The sequence below is a fragment of the Polyodon spathula genome, chromosome 10, assembly GCF_017654505.1.
Source record: "Polyodon spathula isolate WHYD16114869_AA chromosome 10, ASM1765450v1, whole genome shotgun sequence".
Taxonomy (NCBI): Eukaryota; Metazoa; Chordata; class Actinopteri; order Acipenseriformes; family Polyodontidae; genus Polyodon; species Polyodon spathula.
The window spans coordinates 31574730-31589732 of record NC_054543.1 but is presented as its reverse complement, the minus strand read 5'-3'; the positions used below and the strand labels follow the sequence as shown (position 1 = coordinate 31589732).

Below are 15003 nucleotides of genomic sequence, written 5' to 3'. Positions count from 1 at the left end.
TCCCTTCCTGTTATTACAATGTACGAGAATAAACTAAAACTGGTATGCTCACACCTATATAAAAAGATTTAAACAAATGTGTTCTTTAGAGTACACAGTGGTGCCAACTGCAGACCGCTTGCTACACTCACTTGCCATTCCTAACTGTTATAACTAGCCCAATAGCATATTCGCCAACAGCAGGCAAAGAAAAGACTTTTCACTGAATTACAAACAAATGTAGCCACAAAAACAGACGATGTGGTCAGTGCACCTTGTAGCAGTTTTATTTTTTAAACCCCCAGCTCACTGGCTAGCTTACTCTCTGTGCAGTTTCTTGCTTGTCATGTATCTCAGAGTTAAAAAGAAAACATCCTTTTACCTTGACAAAGGGAAGCTCTGCCCTTACTTTTAGGAACAAATGGTTTTGTGCAGACAATAACATCTTCAGGATGTAATGTATTCAGCATCCATCTTTTGACCAAGGTAATGACCCCATGTTTTCACATTAAGGCTTTGTGCCTTAAGCCAAACAAGAGAAGTCTCTGAGGCGTTGGTCTCCAACACAGATAAAACAGAAGGACAAAAACGCCCCGCTCAGGTGTGCCAGATATGGATCACTTGTCTGAAAGATGAGCCTGCAGATATTAAAAGGCGCCAGAGGCAGGGTTAATTCATACCATCTCAGGCCACTACTGAGTACTGACCATGACAACCACCACTGAGAAGTCAATAGGGCAACACCAGAACAAAGCAATTCTTGTGTGCTTCCTCTAGTCTGAATGGAGCCAATGCATAAAATTACAGTTGAATGTTGAAGATTACCCAGACTCATTTGTTAATTCTACTTCTTAGTCAATAATAATAATACTCTGTATAGTTAATTTGCTATAACCTTTCCATTTTAATCTCCCCTCTAAGCTTTTCATATCAAGTCTCTGGGAGGGGGTTGAGACTGTTTTAAGAGTAAACAGGGGAGTCAAGTATGATCAAGGAAACTAACACTGGAAAACATGATTCCAACAGGTCACGATGGCCATCTCAGGTCACAGGTCAAAGTGAAGGGTGTTGTTAGATGCAAGAAACAACATACTTTAGGATTTAAATTCAGTTAAGCTGCTTGTACAGCTTTTCAAATATTGAAAAAGATAACTGATGATTTTTGGCATTAAATAATTTTACACTGTCATAGTTTTTGTTATTAAACCACTGTATAAGGTTAACAGCAACATAATTCAATCTTCTGATTAGGTACAGGATTGCACAGCTAAATTACAAGTAATGCATTATTCAACCTTTGCTGTAGCCACTGCTAAAGAGCCCAGATAGAAACAATATTGTTCTTCCTTTCAGAATCAGGGCCTGAATATGCAGGAACAACTTCTTGTATAAGTGTAATCCGCTGTAATCCTATTACAGCAAAACAAAATAAAACTAAACTATTTAGTTTTTTATGATTCTGGTTTCTGCAATCTTAAAAGGGTGCTGTGCCCTGATTTTTCGACACTACCACAATACAATTTCCTTCATGTGACAAGCTGACGTAAGACAGCTTCCGTTTTATAGAAGCAATTAAGAAACAATGCATAAGGCTATGGTTTATTACACATGCAGTACCTTTTTTTTTTTTTTTTTTTTTAATTTAGTAGGACGGCAATTGATTTTTTACCCCGTTTTTCTCCCAATTTGAAATAGCCAGTTATTTTAGGTTCGGCTCACCGCTACCACCCCTGTGCTGACTGGGGAGTGGTGAAGAAGAAAACACACTGTCCTCGTAAGTGTGTGCCGTCAGCCAACCGCTTCTTTTCACTCTGCAGGCCCACCATACAGCCACCTCAGAGCTACAGCATAAAAATCTGATTTTTTACTCTATAACAAGTGTAAATGAGCTTGTTACTCTGCGGTTCATTGCCCCTTTCAAACAGGACCCAGGACACAGAACTGGATTTTTCCAGCGCTGACGCGCTATTTTTAATATCACACAAAAACCAAAATAAACAAAACCAACACCTAGCTCTTACGAGCACTGACTAACACACAACACAGGAACCTAACTAAAAACAGGACAGCTAAGCAGTTTACCTGTAACACAAAATAAACAACCAAAAACACAGAGTTCCACACACCAAAAGGTTTTTACACCACCGTTCCTTTTTTCCTTCACTTGAGCACACCTTCAAGTGGGCTTTTTCACACACAGCCCTGAACAGACTGGCTGCTTCCCTTAAATACCCTGGTCAATTATGGGCAACTTGACATTTTTTTGGACAACCAAATGTCTACAATGGACTGCCCGAAGGGCAAGTACCATTGCCAAAATTTTGCGATCCCCTAAAGCTATTTAAAGCGCTACAGTAATTGCGCAACAGAATCCCGATCAGAAAGCATTACCATGTGGTAGCTGACCATGTTGGGAAGGTACAGTAAGAGCCTGAGTCACAAGAACGGACGATAACTACCAAGGCAATGGACAATAATCAGGGTTTTATTGTGATTAGAAACCAGTAAACAGTGCCTTAACTGTTATTTTAATCTTACATTTGACACATGTATTTAAATTTTGCCAATGTTTGTCTTTCCTGCGGTTTCCTTTTTTAAAAAAGATTTTTATCTACAGTATCCACAGTCGTCTGGTGTAATAGATAAAAGTTCATAAATGTAGGTTTGTAATTGAAAGTAAACTGTGTACAGGAACTGAAAGATATACTTGCAATGTTTTTAATGAACAAAATATCTTTGCACTGTTTTTATATATCTCAAAATAGATATTTGTACTGAAAGCCCTTTATGAATGATGCTTAGATAATTGTCATCGTAAATGGCAAACACATAGCACAGGAACACTTGCACTTAAGTGTAATTGAAGTTTAACTTTCTTTTATTAAACAGCAAATAAATGTTTAAAGTGTAAAGCAAATAAAATGAAACACAAAACTTAATAACAAAAAAGATTGTTACATCAGCAAGTCTGAATGTGACTTTAGCAGAAGCAGCACCATTTATTTTTATGACTTGGTACAGTACCAAGCTACCTGTAGATACGAAACTCAACAAAATGACATAACTTGCACTCCAATGTGAAAAAAGCATTCATGCAGTACAGTAAGCTATTTATGGCAATACTGCAAACTGTTAGAGATGTACCAGAGCACAACAGCATCTGACAGTTGTGTCATCTTTAAATTCTCTTTTCCCTTTGTCTGGTTTTGTTCTTCCAACAATAAGCCAGTGTGTCTCTCTCCACAGGATTAAATAACATTTCAGAGGTCACAAAAATAAACACAGTTGCATGATCTAATGCCAACTTCCCGTCCTAACCAAGAAACAAAAGCCATCTTATTTTAGCTATGTACTTAATTAGATCAACTTTAAAATTTTCATCACTAACCACATGAAGACATAAATATTTTTGCTGTCTAAGTTTCTACATATTAATTTTGTCAATCGTAAACCTACTCTGCATGAAAATAGAGAAGATGGTCAAACATCCACTAAAATGTATTTCTTTATTCTACCAGACTGGATGTAAAATACATTGCATGAAAATCTTTTACACCATGGTCAACCTTTATGAAGTGGATTTGTTGTCACTATCTGTTGAAATGGATTTTGGTTCACATTGTTGTATCTCTTGCTCACCAAGTGTGAAAGTCTTTAACAGTCCCATTACGAGCACTGAATGCATGCTTGTTTTTGCACACACGGCATAAGGCATACACTGTATAGTCATGAATCAGTCAATTATCGCTATGTACAAAAACCAGCATGTCTCATTCTTAACATAAAGACCATTAAGAGATTTTCACACTATAGCTTTGGGGGTGAAGACCACACCAAACCTTGGTATATAAGAATTAGACACAAAACTACTGAATCCACTAAAGCTTCTTTTAGTACTAATATTGCACACCATTGAGTATTTTTAAGTTACAGGCCTGGATGCGATATCAAACCAAGTAGACAAATCTATGGTGCTAGTTTACCGATTTGATCACACTTCTGCTGCCGACACTGTACTGTGATGTCGTGCATGTGTAAGCTCTAGTCTATACTGTACACTGTATAACACATTGCTGCTTAATAGGGTGTATTCAATTGATTTAAATGCAAATGGATGCAGACATGGACACCATCAGGATTTAAATCCTTATAGCTCCTTACCCTTACATTTTCCCAGACATACACACTAAAAGAAACTTGCATGCACCAATGCACATTCATTCTGCTGACCAGTTTTCCCCAAGCTTTCTTTATCAACAATCATTAGAACAGGGCCACCTTAATTCATGTTAATGAGATACACCTGTTTAACTTCTACAGCAATTCAGGAATACTGTATCCTGGAGAAAAAAATGTATTTAGATTTGTCATGTTGTTCTTAAAATTTACTTTATGAAATATAAATTACTTGTGAGCTACTGTACACCAGAATGAGTCACAAGAGAGCTTAAAATTACAGCACTTGCCATCTTTTCAAGGGATGCCTAATGTCTACTTCATAACAGCACTGTCAAGTACAAACAGCACTTGCACTTGAGTTGTGCTGGTAAAATAGTAAGCAATTCCACCTTAAATCTTCAATAGATTTCAGTTTGAAGGAGATTCCCTCCAATTCAGTAGACACAGCTGTTAAGTTCCCCTTAACATGTGTAGTAGTCGGCAGGGGCATTCCCGTAGAGATACATTAATTGAAAGATAGCTTCATTGTACCGAGCCAAAAGCAGTGCATGGGAAAAGCTCTTAAAAAAAACACTTTTTAAATTCAGTCTCCTAGATACACCTGTTTGTGTTGTCTGTGGCTACAGCTGCACTGTTACACACATCTCTCTAGGGATCATTGGTTTCTAACCACCCCTTCCCCGGGCAATTGGGAGCATGCTGTTCAAAAAATGTCATCTTCAGGAGCTTCAATTCCTCAGTTTCAATACAACTACACACCGGGTGAACCATGACTGAATTCAGGGATGATTCGGACATTGGTTCCAACTGGCTTTCACTGTGATGAATGCACATCTGGCATTTTTAGCAGTAATCAAAATTCTTGAGGGTTCAGTTCATTAAGGCTATGATGACACAGTGGATACAATGTTGAAATCAAGGGTTTGGGGAAACTTTATCCAATAACAGTGTGCAAGGAGTTTTAAATTGGAGGAATATGTGACCATTCATTAATGGTTAAACTGTACAGTACATAGTGTACTGTAAGGTTGGTTCATATTGCATGTTAACACTAGCACTTCGTAGTTTTTTCGTACCCCTCGCAAACCAACCCCCCCCCCCCCCCCCCCCCCAAAAAAAAATTAAAAAAACATAACAAAAACAAATAAGTTGTGGCACAGCCTTCAAACATTTGGAAATTTAGCACAAAGACATGGTCACTGATGTGCAATTCGGGAGAGAAGATTTTAGGCTGAGTCACTCTCCATTGTGGGATGTGTTGACACAGTTCTCCATCCTAAACTTGAAGGTTGAATCATTTTCCATAACGGAGCAGTACTGAGCTCAGTGCTGCAGACATGGGAAACATATGGAAGCAGTCTGTGCCAAAAGCAGGCTGAAATATTTAACCCATTCATAACTTCAAAACTTATAAGAAACCAAGTAGACAGAAATTTTGTCTAGTGCAGTGGTTCTCAATCGTGGGCATCGGGGACCCCTGTGTCTGCTGGTTATCATTCCAATTGATCTCTCAATTACTTAACTAGACCCTTAATTGCTTAAATTAGACATTGTTTTACTGTCTTCAGCTCTTAAACAGTTGCAGAGTTCATTACTTATGAAATGTTATAACTAACTTAATCTGCAACTGTTCAAGAGCTGAAAACAATTAAAGGCATAAGCAAATTATCAATGCAATTAAGGGTTTATAAAATTAAAGCACCATACCCATACAAAGTAAAGCTATGGAGCCTCTGTAGCAACAGTATACATTGTAACGGCTAGAGTCACAATTTTTATATGGTCTGACCACATATATATATATATATATATATATACGTCAGAATCACAAAATCAAAATCATGAACGAGATCAGAAAAATAATGTAGCTAACTATAGATACATAACAAAAAACAAAACCCTTATAAAATTGTGTTCCTGTTGGTTGCTACAGAAACAAAATGATGAGGAAACAGCAAGAACTGAAAATGGTCATAACTTTCCAGTGTTGACATTCCTACAGCCTTCTGGCACGAATTTAAAAAATACGACAATAAAGCTTGCCATTTCAAGAGGAAGGCATTTAGCCTGGAAGGCGCAGTCAAATTCCATTTCCCAGCCTCTGATCTAAGCAACAGCATTGACCAGCACCCTCATATTCCTCTTCCAAAATCAATATACCTGATATTCTTTTCCAGGATAAAACTTTATATTAAGACATTATATATATATATATATATATATATATATATATATATATTATATATATATCTATATATATATATATATATATATATATATATAAAAAAAGGTAAAAAAAGGTGATAACTTGTATCCTCTACTACAGGGGTTCTCAAATTCGGTCCTGGGGACCCCCTGTGGTTGCTGGTTTTCAATCCAACCGAGCTCTGAATTACTTAACTTTACCCTTAATTGAGCTGATCATTTGCTTAATTAGACCTTTTTACATGTTTTCGGTTCTTAAAAAGTTGCAGATCGAGTTACTTACAACATGTTATAGCTACTTTGAAATATACAACTGTTTAAGAGCTGAAAACAAGTAAAAAGGGTCTAATTAAGCAAATGATCAGTTCAATTAAGGGTCTAGTTAAGTAACTGAGAAGCCCTGCTCTAGTATTTTTGTTGCAGGCGTCACTTATAGTATGCGACACGTTAAGCACGTCAGTAGTAATCTGTTTGAAATACAAACCAGCACTGTTGAAATAGGCACTTCTTCCGAAAATTGTTTTTAATTTTTTTGAAGAGCAAGGTTTAAAATAAATAAATAAATAAATAGATTTTTTCAAGTGCCATAATGTTAAGTCCTACCTGCAGATAACGTCACAAAACAGTGAAAAGGCGTTTAAAGTCACGTAATTCAGTGCATATATATATATATATATATATATATATATATATATAGTATTAGCCGGGTTGCCAGCTGCCCAAACATCTCGATATGTTGTACATATCTTCTCACAAACTTAGTTTTGTACCTCCAATAAATATCCACAAACTACCGTACCTGTTGATGACAAAAAAAATATAAGTTTATGGTACTAAATAAGATGCATTTAGGTTACTTTTCTTACATGATGTAATGGTGTTCTATATATTGTGACATCATTTTTACTTATATCTTTAAATCTATATTAATTATAATTAACATTATTTTATATAAACTTATATTTATATTATCATACAATGCTGGCTTTCAGGATCAGCCTTGATTTGGCCTCCCCTGTGCATCAACATGCACAACTTTTGAATTATTTTGTTTATTTAATTATTTTTAACTTTTACATATTTATTGGAATTAATCAGTTCATTCTTTTCTGTTGAGTCCTGCTGGCATAATCGTGTCTATTTATCCATTTACTCTCTTTTATTCTTCTATATGTTGCATTGTCTAATTTTAGCTGTTCTAATACTACAAACTTTACATCAATTATGTCATGTCCTTGACTGGTGAAGTGCTGTACTATTGGTTCATTCATTTTTTTATTTCTAATTAATGAAAGGTGGTTCTGAATTCTTTAATATAAAGTTGTTTCAGTCTCTCCAACATATTTTATTTCATCACATTTTTCACAGGCTATTCCATAAACAACATTGCTATTTTTACAGCAGATATTAGTATTTAGTGGATATGTGGTGTTCTTATGTTTAACTATATTTTACTTTGCATGTACTATTTCAAGTATTTGTAGAACTTATTCTGTCAATTATTATTTTATGTTTACTGTGAACTAAAATATCACTTAAATTAGCATCTCTTGAATGTTGTAACTGGGGCCTTAAATACTTTTTTTTTTTTAATTTTCTGAATTATGTAGAATCCCAAAGTGTTTCCAAACTATCTTAGAAATACTGGGCAAAAGTTTAGAGTAAGTCGTTACTAATGGGACTCTTGACCTTTTTTATAATCTAGTAGATCATCTCCTTTTAGTTTATCCACTTTTCTTAACTCTGTCTCTATAATTCTTTCTTTGTATCCCCTTTTTTAAACTTTGTTTTTAGTACATTTCTTTGTTTTACATAGTCACTCTTATTCCTAGACCCTTTGGGATTGCCCTTTAAGTGTGTCTGGGATGTGCAGAGGACATGTGTAAATACTGTTGCATGTCAGTAGGTTTACAGAAGAGGTCAGTCTCAATTGAACCTTCGTCAAGTTTTGCTACGGTATCTAAAAATTCTATTTCTTTTCTTGTCTATCGAAGGTCAACCTTAATATTACTGTGTATTTCATTTGCCATTTTATGAAACTGGAAAAGAGATTCTTCTCCATGTGTCCAAACCCCAAGAATATCTTCCACAAACTGAATGTATTCTAAAAGTTCTCTTTCCGATTTTCTAAGTAATTGTTCTTCCTATTTCCCCATGTATGTATTGGCAAAATGCATTCCTAATTTAGATCCTATTGCTGTACCATCGTTTTGTTTGTAATTTTTATCAACAAATGTAAAATAACTGTTTTCTAAAACTATATTGATCATGTTCAGCACCTCTGCTGTTGGTATTGATTTATGTAGTCTATTATCTAGTGCTTTTTGACAAGCTTCTAAAGTTTCTTTATGAGGGACACTTGGGTACAAGGATTTTACATCCATGCATAACAAAACTGTATTCTCTGAAAGGTTGTGCTTTAGTGATTCAAATGCAACATGTATACTTCAAGCATTTCAGAAGAACACTATGCGGAGTGACACCAGTTTAATGTAAACTAAATATTTAAATCAAAACCAAACTGACACAGAAACCATACAAGTCTACCACAATTTTGAATGCTCCCACCACAAAACACTTTGTGGGCCTTCAAGAGTCTGTTCTAATCCAAGCCCTAGCTCAATGTCTACTAGAACAATGACCTCTGTAGCAACAGGTCGCGAGTTGGCATCCCAGCATTCCAGATTTCAGCCACGTAAGCCAGGAAGGGCAGTGTCTCCTGATGAAGAGTAGCTGATCCCTTTAGTAAGTATGAGGGGTTTTTTTTAATTATTTTATTGCTATTGAGGGCTACGAATGAACAGCAGCAGCAGACTTCTGGCAAATACAAATACTTAGTGGAGTTTCTGTCCCTGTAGGCCATGCAAAACAGAGAACAATAGAACAGACAATTTCAGTTAGTAGTAAAACAAGATCAGGAAAAAAAACAATTGCAACTCTGGAACAGAGTACTGTAGCTTAGATAAGACAGTGAAAGCAAAATTAAATACACAAAAATCTTTTATACTGCAGTTAACCTTTATGCAATGGTTTTGTTATCAGCATTAAACCACTGTTGAAATGTTTTGTCCTCCACCCCCAAATTATAAAAATATGTAAGGCATTTAGGACAAATTTAAGCTAACCTGAAAGAGGGATTGGTCAGTATTGCTGAAAGATGGGACGAAAAGGCAGTATTTCAATAAATGTGCTGACTGGCTGTACGTAAAAGTTGCCTACTTTGTTGAGTAAACAGTTCACCTTTATGAAAACTACCAGTAACATTTTCCTTTTGCCCATATCTAGACAAATCCAGTCCCTCGACTGGATCATTGTGCACCATCAACATCTATCTGTCTACAACACTGTATAGTGTGCTACACCACTTACAATAAAATATATCTACTAAAAAGCCAGAAGTAATGTGCAGAAACCTCTGCTTTTTCTTGCAGTAAATTTAAGGGTTTCAAGCAGTGCAGAGGATTGATGGCATTCCAACAGTGGAAACTGTAGTCTTTGTGACCTCATCTCATTTCTAGCTTGCAATCAATCACCAGCATTATTTATAATCTATCCCTCATTGCCCACATATACAATCTTTTATAGAGGGGAGTGTTGAAGGTTTTTATCTTCCTGAATGTGTATAACATTGTTTGCTATCCCCAAGATATGTGTACATACCAATGTAATTTGCTGTACACAATGCAGATTTAATTGTAGATATACATTTACTGCTTAGCCACCACAATGTAATAGTCTACTAAAGAAAATTAATACAGTACATGTGATTAAAAAGTGTATAATTGTGTTGATAAAAGGTACCTCATCAATTAAAATCCCAACATTTCAATACTGTTATTTTGGCATAGGATTTGGATCTATGTTTCCTTTACACTGTGGTTAATGAAATATCATACTGTAAAAAAGGCATGGTTGAAACTGTTTCGTAATGCAAGCTTTACTTAGGCCTATATCCCATACAGTAAATCAGTGATTCTTGACTGCAGTCTTGCAAGACAGACCAGAATCCTATTTACGGATTCATTAGCAAAGCATAAAGTAGTTGTCATGGAAATGTATTTGCTGATCACTTAAAACTGATTAGCACCGTATGACCCCAATTTAAGCAATACAGTAAATCTTGAGCTGTAACTTTCATTTATGGAAACACCAACATATTCAACTTGCACAGTAACATTTTACTCTGCCCAACCTCAGCTTAGTGTCTAAGCCAACTGCGACAATTTCAAAAGATTTACCGTGACAGTCCAGCGGCATTGGTATTATTAAAACGGTCACAGTAGGTCTTTGAAAACAATCCAAGATGTGTTGATAAAAAATGACTGCTTTCCAACTGCCACTCATTAAGTGGGCGCATCTTTCCAGTGCAGAACCGACCTTCCTGTAGCTTGTTTAAAATGTATTTATTAATTTTTTTTTTTAAATTCAGGAACAGATCTCCTGATAAATAGCCAAAGACAAAACGTAGAAGCCAGGTCCACTCTGGAAACACAGTATATTTTAAGTTGGGCTTAAGCATGAGCCATTTATGAGATTTGTTCAAATGGCAATTGTTTACAAAATTTGATTGGCCAGTTATTCGTCTGTCTAAAAAAAAACCTGTATGTCTCTGTTAGAAAAGTGTATGGTGTGCTATTTCCCTGCTCTTTCAAGTAAGCCACTGAGGAGAAGCATGAAGTGTAAATACTATGCCATGTGAGTCTGCACCTCCAGATTGACCCCCGTGGGAGTGATACTGAACTGGAATGCATATTCATACAGCACTCAGATTTCTGTACTGGGTTTCTGGCCACAGGTTACAGCAGATTACAGGAATAGTCAGGTCGGCAACAACCATAACCTCAGAGTAATGTGCAAGTTGACAAAATGCTTTTGAAAATACCTTTCATTCCCATGGTTTGATCAGTTTTGTTCTGTTTCAGATCTGTTAAGAACCAAGAAAAGAAGCGACCCTATCCCAAGGGCTATACCCTGACCAATTACAACTAATCTATTGCAATTAAGAAACTAGAGGGCTGCACGCCTATTTATCCAATGGCAAATCACACCACTGTTTGCTCACTAATGATCTTGCATTGCATCTAATAACAGCCAGTGGGGTAGGTTTTCAGGGCTTTTTTGGAACAACATTCAATTGTGCGTGGTCTGTTCCCCCACCCTTTTGAAGAACTAGATACAGATTTAAAAACTCTTCACAAGTAATATGAGTCTCAAGCTCTCACTGAAACAAACGTCTGTACAAGAAAACGTATAAAAGTGTGTTCTGCAAGCATGTGTACATAAAAGACACATTTTAGAATGAGGATTGATCTTCCGAATGGGCTTTTTAACACAACAGGTATTAAAGAGTATTGATCAGAACAAAATTTACAAATACAAAAAACACATTTAAAAAATATATATAATAAAATAATTGACAACTGATCTAACTAGGTCTTTTTCAATTGCTTAGAGCAATAATTCCTGATTCCGGAAGATACCTTTGGGGTGCATATCAAGTTACATGGTGCTAATCCGATTATGCAGCATAGTTTCCCCATGTTTTTTCTTTCAACTGCCATAGAAATTGCCTGGGGATATCACAAGCACATATGATCCATGCAGACAGGTTTTACAGCTTTATTTCAAACTTTTCAAATACCTGCATGGGAAAGGATTTTTGCCACTTGCCATTTAACTGACAATGACTAAATGGATAATTCCACATGTCACTTTGACCTGTGTACTAACACTGAAAGAAATTAAGCCATAATACAAAAAAATAACAACAAAAAACAACAACAACTAAAAGAAACAGCCTTCAACTATAAACCTGAGTCAAGTTGCAGCAAACCAACATTGTTTCTGTGGGCGGCCCTAGTAAAACTGACTAAAGTTTAAACTAGAATTATTTTTCTATGTTGCTTGTTTATCAAAGAAATAACAGTTTCTTATAGTTCTGCTCCGTATTTGTGTCCTCCCTGCTGAGTTGCACTGCTGAGTGAACCACATGTTGCAACTCGGAGAACAATCCTGTATAACTGTCAATTGTAAATAAGCTAAAAAAAAAATTAAATGCGAGTGAGAGAGTTCTTCTGACCCTGTAAATCAATCAATCTTTATTTTATATAGTGCCTTTCATACAGGACCACCATCACAAAGCACTTTAACTGGTTAAGGACTAGCCTTATCATAGCTCCCAATGGAAGCGCCAACTCCAATTCAGTCTTACAGTTCAGAACGATCCAGACCCAACAGACTGCCTCTCCGGGTACTGATGTGAAAAAAAAAGTTTATTTGTTGATGGCAAAGTCTTTGGAAATTCTGAGATGTTTCAAGAGGAATTAAAAGTGATGTATTTTTATACTCCAGAAAATAACCTGCAACAAAACAATATCCCACCCCCAACCACAATTAAAGCTGTTGTCAGGCCTCCAACTTTACTATGTGGATGGTGCTGCCTGCTTTAAAAACAGACGTTCTGGGAATGAACTGAGATAAATTGAGCTGAATGTGATCGGCCAGTTGCTGCTGCATATTTCTGCTTCGTGTTGCAATAATGGAAGTAAGGGTTCAAGGTTTAATCTTAATCAGCATTTGATGCCAGTATCCATATTTGATTTAATAAAAAAAAGGAGTTTAGAGGCAATGCTAGCAGTAATCTGCAGGCATGCCCTTTAATGTAATGAAATCAGCAGACTGTCTTGTAAATGACAGCAACGTTTTCAAACCAACATTTTTTTTTTTGTTCAGCAGTGGCTTTAATGCTCTATCATTAGTGGGTTTAGACTTGGTTAGTCACCCCAAACCTTCCACCTATTAAACACACACTGGTTCATTGACTGTGCAAGCAGCACATGCTTGGAATTACCAAGAGACTAGGAGTGTCAAATCACCCACTCTTCCAATTAACAGGGTGCCTCCAAATGCTGCTTGCTCTCTCGGGAGGCATAAATGCCTGGCACTGATTTCATTCCTGACAACAAGGGAACCATTCATAGCATATAACGTTACAGTACTAATAACTGGAAAATTACCACAGGCAGCAAATCAGCGCAGTAGTCTGCTCCCTTTTGCTTTTGACAGCATCCTTTAGAATGCAATATTATGTTATCGCGTATATAGATAAACCCAGTCTAGCGGAATGTTACAATAACACGACAGCAGCATGTCACACGCTAGCTCTCACTTCCACACGTACCTTTGCACCCTGGCGAGCTGGGGCTTCTCCTCTCGGGGGAGCTTTTGTGTTCGGGAGACCTCCGGTGATGTCTGACTCTTCCACCTGATGATGAGGACAATGATGAGTTTGATGAGGAGGAGGAGGACGCCGAAGCAGCCGACACCGTTGATGCGGCCAGCAGTGTATCCGGGACCCACAGTAATTGGGTGGGAGAAGAGCAAGGGGAGCCTTGAGGCTGAACCGAGTGCTGAGTCTGCTGGTGCAACGATGTATTAGTATTGTATTGTTGCTGCTGCTGTGACGGTTGTTGTTGTTGTTGTTGTTGTTGTTGTTGTCGCGTAGGGCTACCCCAAGCAGAGCCTGACGTCGCATGCTGCGTGGGACTGCCCCGAGAAGTAGACCCGCCCCCTCCACTCGTGCTTCGCGTGGGGCTGTTGCGCGAAGACGTCCCAGTCTGCGTGCCAACTGTGGGGCTGCTGCACGAGGAGGAGGAGTTGTTGGCAGCACGAGTGGGGCTTCTGCTGTTTCGCGAGGACGTGCGCGTGCCAGTCTCTCCACTGTTGTTGTTGCGCGTGGGGCTGCTGCCTTGTTGTTGCTGCTGGGTTGGCTGCGCCTGCTGTTGCGGCTTCAGTTGGAAGGGGACCGTCGCCTTCATGGGAAGCAAACGGCTAACCGTCCCCATTCCCGCACACCCAGAAGTGCCCCCTCCGCCACCACCAGTATTACTACTAATGGTGCTACTAGCTCCTCCACCACTGCCGACTGAAGAAGATGAAGTACTACCTGAAGTGGGCGAACCGTTTCTTCTTGCTCTCTGAGACATTTCTCGACGATTATTACGCCAGTTTTGGTATGTTTTGTTATTTCATAAAATGAAATAAAACACAATTAAAATAAAAAACAACAACAACAAAAAAAAACACTTAAGGTCTTAGAAATTAGACTCGTAGTTAATCCAAAATATGTCTGTATTGGGTGCTCCTCTTCCTCTGTTATTACCTCCAGTTGTATAAACCTGTGCAAGTGGGTTGCAGTGTGTCTCTAACCCGAGACTGAGCAACTCTCATCCTCCACCTCACCTTCACTACAGAGCTCCAAATGCCATCCCCGCTAGCCTGACCCTCGCCTAGCTTTCTCTATTAGTTAAGCACAACCCTTTGCCGTTTTTACCGCTGCCTCCGATTGGTCAGCGACCGTCAAACAGTCCAACCTCCCTTCATTTAAAGGGACAGCCGAGTTTTGATCGAGAGAATTGAGAGGAGGAAGAATTGAACTGGTCTTGGTAAAGTGATATGCTTGGTGCTGAGATTGGAACAGTGCAGGCTGTTTCTAGTTCTTGGTTCCATTTTGTTAATGCTACTTACAATACTTACGTACTTGCTATCTGGGTAGTAAAATTAATAGCCACCTGTCGTATTCGAAGAACTCATTTCTGTAGTAGATATGATTTATGACTGAAGCACAAGCCATCTGGGATA

General features: G+C 37.7%; 1 protein-coding gene across 1 annotated transcript in view; it reads right to left on the bottom strand.

Moving 5' to 3' along the window:
* The window catches only part of LOC121322278 (protein FAM117B-like), a 77655-nt gene extending 62999 nt beyond the window's left edge, over nt 1-14656 (bottom strand). Inside the window, exon 1 of the mRNA XM_041261998.1 lies at nt 13544-14656. Coding sequence (XP_041117932.1) covers nt 13544-14348 — 805 coding nt within the window. The 5' untranslated portion in view covers nt 14349-14656. The remainder of the gene's footprint in view (nt 1-13543) is intronic.
* Between the last annotated feature and the right edge of the window lie 347 nt (nt 14657-15003).